General features: G+C 40.9%; 1 protein-coding gene across 5 annotated transcripts in view; it reads left to right on the top strand.

The window, feature by feature from the left end:
• Positions 1-13280, top strand: part of Abhd18 (abhydrolase domain containing 18) — a 37777-nt gene that overhangs the window by 18226 nt on the left and 6271 nt on the right. For 4 of the 5 annotated variants that reach the window (XM_057756864.1, XM_057756865.1, XM_057756862.1 and 1 more), the window contains 6 exons: positions 2835-2913; positions 3139-3225; positions 5892-5917; positions 7224-7362; positions 9932-10021; positions 10607-10708. In XM_057756864.1, the coding sequence (XP_057612847.1) occupies positions 2835-2913; positions 3139-3225; positions 5892-5917; positions 7224-7362; positions 9932-10021; positions 10607-10708 (523 nt within the window). The remainder of the gene's footprint in view (positions 1-2834; positions 2914-3138; positions 3226-5891; positions 5918-7223; positions 7363-9931; positions 10022-10606; positions 10709-13280) is intronic. The other variant, XM_057756867.1, reaches the window with a different exon arrangement.

Raw genomic sequence — 13280 nt, 5'->3', positions numbered from 1 at the left:
TTGGCGTAACCAATCAGTGAATAGATAGTCTTTTATCAGGTTAATAGCTGATTGGTATTCCCTGCTGTGGCACTACCATAATTTTCTAATTCTCCAAAGCACATAATTAAATTGCATGTTTTGTCCATTTGAGCAACCTAATAGTAAACGCCCTTTCATACATTTTTACCTGACTATTTTCAGGGAATTTCTGGGGTTTTTGAGGAGGGTATATTTATTTTTTGTTTTGTTTTGTTTGAGATAAGTTCTCTCAATTATGTAGCCCTGACTGTCCTGGTACTCACTATGTAGACCAGAGTGATCTTGAATCAGAGAGAGCCACCTGCCTCTGCCTCATGAGTGCTGGAATTAAAGGCGCATACTACCATGCCTGGTACAAATTTCTGGATTTGTAAGATTGTGTAGACTTTAAACTTTTATCATATTGTCATATAAGTAGGAAATGTTATTTAGAGCCCATAAGAAGAAACTTGTGTCCTCTTGTTACTTAGTTTATTTCCTGTGATTCTGTCTCTTTGACTTTGTGCTTTTATGATGGCTGATTAAAAAAAAATATCAGGCCTGATGGTGCCAGCACACATATTCAATCGCAACACTTGGGAGGCAGAGGCAGGCAGATGTCTGTGAGTTCAAGGCCAGCCTGATCTACCAAGCAAGTTCCAGGACAGCCAGGACTGTAAAACAGAGAAACCCTGTCTTGAAAAACAAAACAAAAATCTGACGAGCAAATGGGGGGTGGGATGAGGGAAAGGTGGGGGAAACAGGAGGAGAGAAGGGAGGGGGAACTGGCATTGATATCTAAAAAAATAAATACATGAGGCAGGACTGAAGAAATGACTCAAGGTTAAGAGCCCTGGCTGTTCTTCTAGAGGACCTGGGTTCAATTCCCAGCACACACAGCTGTAACTCCAGTTCCAGGGGACCCGACACCCATGGCAAAACACCAGTGCACATAAAATAAAAATAAATTAAAATTTCTTTGAGACAGAGAGAGAGAGAGAGAGAGAGAGAGAGAGAGAGAGAGAGAGAGAGAGAGAACTGACTACTCTTCCAGTGAACTTGAGTTCAATTCCCAGAATGCATATGGTGGTTCACAGCCATCTGTAACTCCAGTTCCAGGGGATCTGATGCCCTTTTCTGGCCTCCACAGTCACCACATGCATGTGGTCCTTAAACTAATCCAGATGCCTAAAATCTTTTCTCAGAAGATTTCTTGAGAAAAATACATGAGAAAAATGAAGAGAAGGATCTCCAACATTCTTCTTTTTCCTTTCCTTACTGTTTTCAAATTGTGTTATATCAATCTGTAGTGATATTTCTAAATCAGTAGGCGTAATGTTATACATATATACATTTTGTTTGCTTCATTTGATCTGTTAAGACAAGGATCTAAAGTAGTTTTAGCCAACCTCAAAATCCTTGTAGATGGCTCAGCAGATAAGGGTTCTTGCCGCTGTTGCAAAGGACTGGGTTTCAGTTCACAGCACCCCTACTTGGGGGCTCACAGTGGGTTATGGTTCCCGCTTCTGAGTGTCTGATGCCTTCTGGCCTCCATGGGATCCCAACACATGTAATCTTAAAAACTACAATAACCGTCTTTGTGTTGGGTGTGGTGGCACACACTTTTAATACCAGCGCTTGGAAGACATGCAGATGGCTCTCTAAGTCCCAGGCAGGCAAGAGCTATATATTAAAATCCTGTCTAAAAACAAAACAAAACAAGAAAAGCCTCATTATGTACACCTTTAATCCCAGCAACCACACTAGTTAGCCTTAGAGGCCGGGTGGTGGTGGTACAGGCCTTTAATCCCAGCACTTGAGAGAAATATAAAATGGGAGGAGACAGGTCTCACACTCAGTCTCATTCTGAGGATTTGTGGAAGTAGGGTCACCATTTCAGTTTGAGGTAGTGGTAAGAGCCAGTGACTAGCTCCTTTGCTTTTCTGATCTTCAGATTGAACCCCAATATCCATCTCTGGGTTTTTATTACTCGTGCTACATTATCTTACCTAGGATGGAAGGGGGGTTGGTATATGGATCCACATGTGGGTGGTAGCCATAGGTTCACCTCCCATATTGTTATGCAGGAATTATCCACCTTTTTTCTTAAAATGTGTCTCAAGGACCTAGGGCTTACAGATTAGACTAGGCTAGCTGGACAGCAAGACTCAAGGATCTGCCTGCCTCTACTTCTCCAGTACTGGGGACACAAATGAATACCACACCTGGCTTATTATCTATTTATTTTTTTAAGATGGTCTCATCTATGCCAGGCTGGCCTCATACTTGCTGTGAGGCTGAGGATTGCTTTGTACTTCTGATCCTCCTGCCTCTTGTTCCTGAGTGTAGAATTGTAGGAATAAGCGCTTATGGCCAGTTTTATGTTTTGCTGGAGATTGGACCCAGACCTTTGCATGTGAAGTGAGCTTTCCACCAACTGAGCCACCTCCCCAATCTTTACATTGGTGGAACTAACATACGCTTGCTTACATCTCTTGTCTCTGACATGCATCGGGGCACACCTACACATGTACATATACATACAAAAATAAATAAGTAAATGTAAATCCACTGGCCCATCTGTTAGAAAATTTAATTATAATACTTTTTAAAATGAAAGTTTAGAGCCAAGCATGATGAGTCACACCTGTAACCCCAGCAACTGGGATGCTCAGGTGGGAGGAAGACCACAAGGTTGAGGCCAACCTGAGCTACATAGTAAGTTCCAGGTCAGCCTGAGCTGTAATGGCAAGACCCTCTCCATAAATTAAGTAACTATATATGTATAGTTTGTAGCTAAAGCTCATTAAGGAAGGTTTCTTTTTTTTTTATAGGTTCCAATTTATTGTGCCTAAGGAATGGAACAGCAGATACAGACCTGTGTGCATTCATCTGGCTGGAACAGGAGACCATGTAAGACTTCAACTCTAGAAAGCCCTCAGCACGCACGTCTTCTCGGCACTCGCTGCTGTGTTCTAAGTGTGCCGTCTCTCTCCTTAGCTCAGCACCCGCTGCTGTGTTCTAAGTGTGCCGTCTCTCTCCTTAGCTCGGCACCCGCTGCTGTGTTCTAAGTGTGCCGTCTCTCTCCTTAGCTCGGCACTCGCTGCTGTGTTCTAAGTGTGCCGTCTCTCTCCTTAGCATTACTGGAGGCGCAGGACTCTCATGGCTCGTCCTATGATTAAGGAGGCCCGGATGGCTTCATTGTTGCTAGAAAACCCTTATTATATCCTTTTGTTCTATTTTAAAAGTTTCTTTATATCTTTATTTATATATTTACTCTTCAAAAGAATAGTCAGTAGTACTTTTTTTTAAGATTTTTTTTTTTCAATTATTTTCTGAGACAGGGTTTCTTGGTAGTTTTAGAGCCTGTCCTGGAACTAGCTGTTGTAGACCAGGCTGACTTCGAACTCACAGAGATCCACCTGCCTCTGCCTCCCAAGTGCTGGATTAAAGGTGTGTGCCACCACCACCCAGCAAGAATTATTTATTTTATTTTATGTGTATGGGAATTTGTCCTGCACATATGTCTGTGTGCTCAGTGTTTGTGGAGACCAGAAGAGGGCGCCAGATCCCCTGGAACTGATACTACAGTTGTGAGCTGCCATGTGGTGCTGAGAATAGAACCCAGGGACCCTAGGAGAACATCCAGTGCTCTCCACTGCTGAGCCAGCTCTCCAGCCCCAGTGGTAACTGACTTTTCAAAACTAGTTAAATCCAGTATAAGGTCTGAAAATATTTAAAAATCAAGAATGTAAGATTATTTTACACCTTTTAAAAGGAAATGTAATGAAAAGTAGCAATCAGGAGTTCAAGACTAGCCTGAGCTACAAAAAAATTCCGGCCAAGAGAATATATATAAAAAATATAAAGGCCAGGTGTGGTGGTGGTGGACGACGCCTTTGATCCCAGCACTTCGGAGGCAAAGGCAGGCAGATCTCTGAGTTTGAGGCCAGCCTGGTCTACATAGCAATTTCTAAGACAGCCAGAGCTACCTGTCTCAAAATAAGTAAAGAATGCACCATGTATGGTGTCTCTTTCCTGTCATACCAGGTGCTCAGGAGGTTGAAGCAGGAAGGTTGTGAGTTAGAGCCAGCTTAGGCTTCATAGTGAGACTAACATAATATTTTAATGCTATTTATAATAATGATAAATTGTATTGTATTTCTTGTATTTCTTGAGGTTCTTATGCTGGACTTAATAAGTCAAATGTTCGCTATTAAAGAAATGATCATTTCCGAATATATTTATAGTAAAGGTGAAGATCTAGAACAATACTTAATTTTCAAGATGACATTAGACTATTCATAGAAGAAAATAAACTGATACACAACATACCTAGTAATAAAAGAAATGTAAAGTTCAACAATTACCAGTGTTTCTTAAATGACAAACACAGTATTAGGAAAGCTCCTGTGAAAGGGGAACTGAGTGCAAATGACTGAGAATCAGTTTCGCTCCAGACAAAAGGGATTTTAATATCTGCATTAGGAGGCTTAAAACATCTCACATCTGCCTGGGGAGATGGCTCAGTAAGCAAAGGTCCTACACACAAACCCCGAGGCCCTCATTCAGAGCCCCAGAACTCTCATGAAAGAGCACAACCTTGGCACACATCCCTAACCCCAGTACTGGGGAGGCGGAGACAGATTCCTGGAGCTCATCGGCCAAGGTGGACAGTGATTGATGAAGATGCCAGTGACAACCTCTGGTCTCCACATGAACCAGCGTACACGTGTGCGCGCACACACACACACACAGAGCCAGCTCACAGCTAGGCAAAGGTGTGGCTGGGTGATAAGGGTGGCCTACCATGTGAACTCCTGGATTCAAGCCCTTCATGTACTACCAAGGGGAAAATAAGGAAAAAATAATCTCTCAGATCTCTTGACAGAGTTTTGGGGTTTTTTTTTTTCAGTTTGGCAAATTTATTCTAAGAACATAGTACAAAACAAAAGAAAGTTTAAACACTACACATAGAAAATATGCTTATATATCTTTGCTTATATAAGACAATAGAAGTGAATGTGCCCTGAGAGAAACTGCTGAGGGACTGGTTCCTAACACTGGAGTGCATGCAGACAGTTGTGCTGCAATCGCTCTGCAGCTGTGCCCTCAGACCTGCCACTTACCTTTTCGGGTCTGTTTCCCACTTTTAGGTGGGATCGTTTCTTAGATAGTACAGCTTAGAATAGTATTGGTTGGGTAAATATTAAGCATTTTTTAAGTTTAAATAAAAGCTTACTGTGTGAAAGCAGGATGTACAAGTGGGGCGTTGGACCGTGCTCTCTCGGTGACAGAACAAATGCACAGGTTCTGGGCAAATCCGCGGCACCTAAAGCCGTCAGAAGCAACCCAGACCATGTGCGTCTGTAAAGTAGCTTTGAATACTTTTCTATATTCCCTGGATTTATGAAATAAACATTTGTATCAATAAACTGGGCAGTAGTGATACACACCTTTAATTCCAGCACTCGGGAGACAAAGCCAGGTGAACCTCTGAGTTTGAGGCCAGTCTGGTCTAAAGTGAGTTCCAAGACAGCCAGAACAACACCGAGAAACCCTGTCTTCAAAAAAAGAAATATATATATATATATTTCATTTTAAATCTAAATTTAAGCTTATGTAACTTTGTAAGTATACTGAGTATACTAATTTATAAATTTCAAATAAGTGAATTATTTGGCTTGTGATTATATCTCAGTAAAGCTTTGTAAATTAAGAAAAATAACTAAGTTGAAAAATCTGAAAACTTCTAAACAGCTTTTGAAGTCACTGGGAAAGTAGTTATTTGGGTGTTATATTCAAATTTAACTTTTGTGCTTAAATAATATGTTCTGAGATGAGTATATTTAATTATTTTAAAACTTTCTCTTTGACCCATCTTCTCAAATGGCTGCAGGAAGCCCAAGGACCAAGTGTAAGTATCTGTCACTTTTACTGTCTTTATTTCTGCAGTCTTTAGGACAAGTGCTTGGTAGTCTTTAGTTAACCATTTCTTCAATTACTTGTAAAACTTTGTAAGAATATTGACTTTAATTCTTATTTTTTAAGATTTTGACATTTTAATGTCTAGTAAGGTGACAGATTTAGAAAGCTTAGAGGCTGATTCAAATTATGTTTTATTTGTGAAACCATACCTGAACAAAAGGTAAGACTTTGTTGTTTTCAAATACATTTTTAAAATCAGTGTGTGTGTGTGTGTGTGTGCGTGCGTGCGTGCGTGCGTTCGTGTGTGCGTGTGTGTGTGTGTGTGTGTGTGTGTGTGTGTTGGGCAGAGGGTTGGTATTAGCATGTGAATGTAGGTATGCATAGAATCCGAAAGGAGAACATTGTATCCCCTGGAGCTAGAGTTACAGATGTTGTAAGACATCTACTGTGAATGATGAGAACCAAATCCAAGTCCTCTGCAGATTGATGACACTGGACCTGCTTTTATGAAAAGGGCAAACTTTGTCCTTATTGGAATATTTACTCTGGTTATGGATTTTCCTTTCCTGCACATAATGCTTCTGCCAAAACCACCAGCATGGACTTAGACAATGCCTTACCCTCCGTTGTGGTTTTCTACACAGCACTGCATCTGACCAAAGAACTCACTTCACAGCCCATCAAGTGTGACGGTGGACCTGTGCTCATAGGACCCACTGGTCTTACCACGTTCCCCACCATCCTGAAGCCGCCTTTTGAAGACATTTACCGTGTCCGCTAGGTGACAGTAGCCAGGAGGGTTGGGACAGGGTTCTCCAGAAGGAGCAGCATCCAATGGGCCTTGCTTACTGTGAGGACTGGGTTAGAATGAACTTTGTTAAACTGTGAAAATTACAGTCAAGCTAAATAGTTCAAGAAATTTCAGTCTGGAGACAAAGCCTGAACTCAAACATAAAAGAGGTGCATAGAGCCCTCTGCTAACCTGAGCTGCATAGGAAGAAACCAGCAACACTGAATATAACCGTGAAGCAGTGAAATGGCTGAACTGTCAAAATCAATTGCTGCACAAGCTGGCAAACCCAAGTTCAATCCCTGGAACCCACATAAAGGTGGAAGGAGAAAGCTTGTTCCATTCCATCCACAAAGTTGTCTTTGCCTTCTGCACACACCGTGGCGTGCATACATGTACACATGCACCAACAGACACCCGTACACAGTAACCTCCCAACTTTCTAAAGTATTAAAAATGTAAATGCACAAAATAAATCATTTTCTATTTTGTTTTGTGAGGCTAGAAGATCCAGCTTAAAAAATGTGTCTGACCTGTTTGTGATGGGAGGCGCTCTTATTCTGGAGTCGGCAGCTCTCTTGCACTGGCTGGAGAGGGAAGGTTATGGACCTCTCGGAATGACTGGAATATCCATGGGAGGGCATGTGAGTCTTTTCAGCTTATATTTCATTACCATTGTGTTTTTAAATAAGGGTAATTTTAAGTGTACTTAAGGCATGAATTTAATGTTGGTGAAATAGGCAGTAGTAATAGCTCCAATGATGAAGTAATGTTATTTTGTAAAATTTAGGTAGACAAACATGTATTATACAACTCCAGATATAACTCGGATTTTGGATTCAATACTTTATTAAATGCTAATTACGGGGCTGGAGAGATGGCTCAGTGGTTAAGAGCATTGCCTGCTCTTCCAAAGGTCTTGAGTTCAATTCCCAGGAACCGCATGGTAGCTCACAACCATCTGTAATGAGATATGATGCCCTCTTCTAGCCTGCAGGCATACATGCAGACAGAATACTGAGAATAATAAATAAATAAATAAATAAATAAATAAATAAATAAATAAATCTTAAAAAAATGCTAATTACAAAGCCACACAGTGAGCTGGGCGGTGTGATGCATGCCTTTAATTCCAACACTTGGGAGTCACAGGGATCTCTGTGAGTTTGAAGTCATCCTGGTCTACAAGAGTGAGTTCCAGGACAGGCTACAGAGAAACCCTGTCTTGTAAAACCAAAAATAAAGAAAAAAGAAAAGAAGCCCTGTTTCAAAAAACAAAAGTCAGGCAGTGGTGATTCAAACCTTTAATCCTAGATCTCGGGAGGCGGAGGCAGGAAGATCTCCATGAGTTCAAGGCCAGCCTGGTCTATGAGAGCTCAGGACAGTCTCCAAAGCTACAGATAAACCCTGTCTCGAAAAAACAAAACAAAATCTAATTTTTCAAGGGTCTTTTGAATATACAAAGTATACCCTTACTTTTGCTACTGGTTAGAAGAGAAATGAATTTGAAGGTGCTCTTTAATTTTTTAGTGTATATTAATTGTCCAACATAATAGGTTTCATTGTGACATTTCCATTGTACCTCTCTCAGCACCTTCCACATCCTCAATACCTCCCTACCCATCCAATCCACACTCTTTCTCTTTCTTTAAAAAACAAGCAAACACACACATACACAAACAACAAATGCACATAAACAACCCCCCCCAAAAAAAAAAACCTGAAACCATAGACAAATTATCTTGGCCAATAATACAAAAAAAAAAATGTCCAAACAAAGCTAGTTAAGATTTTGAAAAGTCTACAAAAATACCATTAATTTGTTTTGTATTGGCCATCTACTCCTGGTCATGGGACCTGGGAGGAGACTCATTTTTCCCCCTTTTCAGTGGGTACCAATTGTAGACAGCTTCTTGGTTAGTGACCCCAAATCAGCTTCTCTCTCTCAGAGCTGGTACCCAGTCTGATCTGAACCTGTTGAGGCCCTGTACATGCTGCCAATCTCTGTGATTTCATATATGTATCCATTTTGTTGTGTCTGGAAGACTCTGTCTCCTTGGAATCATTCACTGCCTCTGGCTCTTAACAATCTTCCCACCTCCTCTTTGCTTCCTTCTGCTCTGAGGACAGGACTGATGAAACCATCCCATTTAAGGCCAAATGCTCCAAAGTCTCTTGTTTGTTTTGTTTGTTTGTTTTTCAAGATGAGGTTTTTCTTTGTAGCCCTTGCCATCCTGGAACTCACTCTGTAGACCAGGCTGACCTCAAACTCAGAGATCTGCCTGCCTCAGCCCCACTCCCCCCCCCCCCAGTGCTGGGATTAAAGGCTTGTGTCACCACCACCTGGCCCAATGTCTCCTACCTGTATACTGTGCAGTTGTGGGTCCCTGTTAGTTCTCATCTACTGCAAGAAGAACCTCTGATAAGGGCTAAGTGAGATACTGATCTGAGTCCCAGACTCATTCTTTGAAGTTTTTTCTCTCTGGTATAACTTGAATGCTCTAAGTCAGATTTTTGCTTTCTCCTGCTCAAAATGTGCCAGCTTGCTTCACAGGACTATAGCCGGGTCTCTCTAGTGCCCCCTTGTGCCATCTCCTAGCCAAACAACAGCTTTACAAGCTTCCTTCCCACCAGAAGCCCTTTTTGGAGTTTCAGCTTCACCTGCCAGCTATGCTTCATCCCTCAGTCCTTTTCCACAGTACTGTGTCATAATTGCTCGCTGCGCTCTCTCTTTCCTCCATGAAGCATGTAGGTAGTACTTGAAATGTGCTCTGGTCACATAACATGTATTTGTCATTACGTGTGTGTGTGTATTTTATATATTTATAAATGAAGTTAAAGTTTGCTATAGATGATCACTTGAATTATAAAAACTTAAATTCACAATGTTACTCAGAGCCAGGTGAGGCAGGAGCATGCTTATGACCCCAGCACTGGAGAGGCTGAGTGAAAAGAGCTCCAGTGTGCAGCAGAAGCAGCCTGTGTGCACTGCAAGACGAGCTCAAAAACATTCCTAGCGAAGCCTTTATAGTTTCTTGCTTACTAAAAGGAATTTGTATGTTGTTGAATTTATAATTTGAGGGCATTCTATAAATATTACAGCCCTTGTGTTCCTGTCTTCTCTCACCTACTCCTAACAAAGTACTTTTTAGTATTTAGTATTTTTCACATTAATGAATAGAAACTCTCTAAATTACTTTTGTCATGTTACAGATGGCCTCCTTAGCAGTTTCCAACTGGCCCAAGCCCATGCCATTGATTCCATGCCTGTCTTGGTCCACCGCATCTGGGGTCTTCACTACGGTAATTGAATTGTGCTTGAAACTTGATAACATGTACTTAAATATAGTTATCGTGGTGGTCCCCAGAATCACCCGTAGGTGTAGTGACTGCTAGAAGGAATAACAGAACACACACACCTAGAGAGAGAGAGAATGCTTAACTTTAGCAAAAAGATATGACAGAAAATCAACAAAAGGCACATGATCTAAACTTAGTGTAGGCTTCCAAGGGTCCTTGCTCAGCCGAATCTCATGGCTTATGCTTAATTCCTCCAGCAATCACTTGTACCAAGTGGCAAAATGCTGCTCATCTTTGAGGCTCTCGGACTTAAGGGTCTCTGGTTAGATACCCCCGCCTTGAGTGTCCCAGCAGTTGAGAAGGAATTTCAGACTTGTACAAACCGTGTGACTACAGTGACCCACTCTATCATTTAGAGAAAGTTGCATATCAGTGTAAAAGCTGCTTATTGATCAAATTCCCAGACTCCACTTAAATATATCAGCAGGCCTTTCAAAGAATAGATTATTAACTCTCTCTTATACAGTAATTAATAAACATAAACGTATTATGCAGACTATGTCATGATTTGATTTTACTTTATTTTAGGGTGTATTGAGTAAATCGATTAATTGGCGGGAGCTGGAAAAGCAGTATTACACACAGACAGTTTATGAAGAAGAAATTATTCATATGCTAGAGTACTGTGGGGTAAGTTTTCTGTTTGTTTGGTTGGTTGATTTTTGGTTTTTGGAAATAAGGGTGTCTCTGTGTAATAGCCCTGACTATCCTAGAAGTCCCTTTTAGACCAGATTGGCCTCCAACTCAGAGATCCGCCTGCCTTCACCTTCCCAGATTAAAGACATGGGCCAACACACCCAGCTGGAGTAAGTATTTTAATGTTCATGGAGCATTGGAGTAAAGGCTGATTACATATTTAGTTATATAAAGAAAATGGCAATTTTTTTAAAGAAATACATACTTTTTAACTTCGGGATTACTCTTCTTTGTCTAAGCATGGTGATGCATGCCTGTAATCCAAACATTTGGAGGCTAAGGCAGAGAGATTGTGAAGGCGATTCTTCATTTTAGGCAGCAGAAGGACTACAAGTGTGAGGCCAGCCTGGACTGTATAACAAGAAAACATTTTTCCCCTTGATTTTGTTATTAGTTTGTAAAGACAGGGTCTCTCTATGTAAGTCCAGGCTGGCCTCTGCCTTCTTAATGCCTGATTGCAAGCATTTACGACTATGCCTAATTTCAAAAAATGTTTTTAATTATAAGCATAGAGGTGCACACCTTTAGTCCCAATATGAAGAGGCAGAATCGGGTGGAACTCTGGGAGCTCACAGGCAGCCTGGTCTACATACTGAGTTTCTTTTCTTTTTTCTTACTTTTTTTTCCTTTGGTTTTTTGAGACAGGGTTTCTCTCCAGCTTTGGTGCCTGTCCCGGAACTAGCTCTTGTAGACCAGGCTGGCCTCCAACTCACAGAGATCCGCCTGCCTCTGCCTCCCGAGTGCTGGGATTAAAGGTGTGCGCCATCACCGCCCAGCAAGTTCTTTATCTTTTATGCACAAAAAATACATCCTGGTTATTCACTTCAGTTAACAAGAAGCAGAACTACAGAAACCAAAAAGCAAGGTTAGTATATTTAGGACTTTCCTGGATCCTGGAACTGTGGTCTAGTCTTTGATTGATTATTAGGTCTTTATTCTCATTTTGGCAGGTGTTAGAGCCTACATGCTGGGTTGAAAGGTCAAAATGGTGCTTCTACCGTGACTTTAGTTGTGCTGAGGTTTGGGTGTATGTTGGACTCAACTGATAGTAAAAGTGGGATACTTTTATTTTTATCTCATTATCTTATATATATCCTTTGCCCATCTTGAATTTCTTTCTTTCTTTTTTTTTTTTTTTTTGTGAGCCAGGTATGCTAGCACACATCTTTAATTTCTGCACTTGGGAGGCAGAGGCAGGCCTACATAATGAGTATGTTGTATCTCTGAGTTGGAGGCCAGCCAGATCTTCTATTTGAAACTAGCCTGATCTACATAGTAAACTTTAGGCCAGCAAGGCAGGCCTTGTCTCCAAAAATAAAAAATGATTTGATTAGCCTCTTCTCTTATAAGTTGCAAGTTGATTTTGCAAGGATTTCATCTGTTCTTTTTATTTTTCTCTTAATATATAAATATAATAAAGTTATTTTGATTTATGTTGTATTTATAAGTCAAAATTTTTACAGCTTTCATAGGCAGCATTTTTGTTGTTGTTGTTGTTTGTTTTTTGTTTTGTGAGACAAAGTTTCTCTGTAGCTTTGGTGCCTGTTCCAGAACTAGCTCTTGTAGACCAGACCTGCCTCTGCCTCCTGAGTGCTGGGATTAAAGGCGTGCACCACCACTGCCCGGCATTTTTTCGTTTATATTCTTTTAATTGTTAATCTATCCCAAAAAGGGAGATTTCAAGTAGCTGTTTCTTGTGCTTAAATGTATATTTTAGTTCAGGTATGCCCATAAAACTTTTAGAAAGTCTGGAGTTAAAGCAGATTATAGCTGTTTTGAAATTTTGGGCAGTAAAATCTGATGTAGGTAAGTTTGATTTGTTTTGAGACAGGGTTTCTCTTTGTAGCCTGGCTGCTGTCCTGGAACTCTGTAGACACAGCTGGCTTGAAGTTCAGAGATCCACCTGCCTCTGTCTCCTGAGTGTGTGTGTGGGGTTAAAGTTGTGATCCTGACAACTTTGATTTTTTTTTCAGGTAATATTCAAAAATAAATGTGCTATTTATCTTTATCCTCTTCAAATTTTGGTATTTGTTTTTCCATTGGCCCTGTAATAATGATGGTAAATCTACCAACATGGAATTTACCATTTTTATTTTATTTATTTATTTATTTTTTGGTTTTTCGAGACAGGGTTTCTCTGTGGTTTTGGAGCCTGTCCTGGAACTAGCTCTTGTAGACCAGGCTGGTCTCGAACTCACAGAGATCCGCCTGCCTCTGCCTCCCGAGTGCTGGGATTAAAGGCGTGCGCCACCACCGTCCGGCGAATTTACCATTTTTAAAACTGCCACTTTAAGCATTTTGACAGTGAGCAGCCCACACTGTTGCGCAGCCATCACCACCATCGGTCTCAAAACGTTTCATCTTGCACCAGGTATGTGGTGCATTCCTGGACCGGTGAGTTCCAGGACAGCCAGAGCTGTTACACAGAGGAACCATCTCGAAAAAATAAAAAGAACTTTTTATCTTCCCAAATTAAAACTCTACCCATTAGACAACAGTTACCACT

Source organism: Chionomys nivalis, chromosome 24, assembly GCF_950005125.1.
Source record: "Chionomys nivalis chromosome 24, mChiNiv1.1, whole genome shotgun sequence".
In the NCBI taxonomy this organism is placed as follows: Eukaryota; Metazoa; Chordata; class Mammalia; order Rodentia; family Cricetidae; genus Chionomys; species Chionomys nivalis.
Note: the sequence above shows the minus strand (reverse complement) of the source record. Positions and strands in the feature narration are given on the sequence as shown.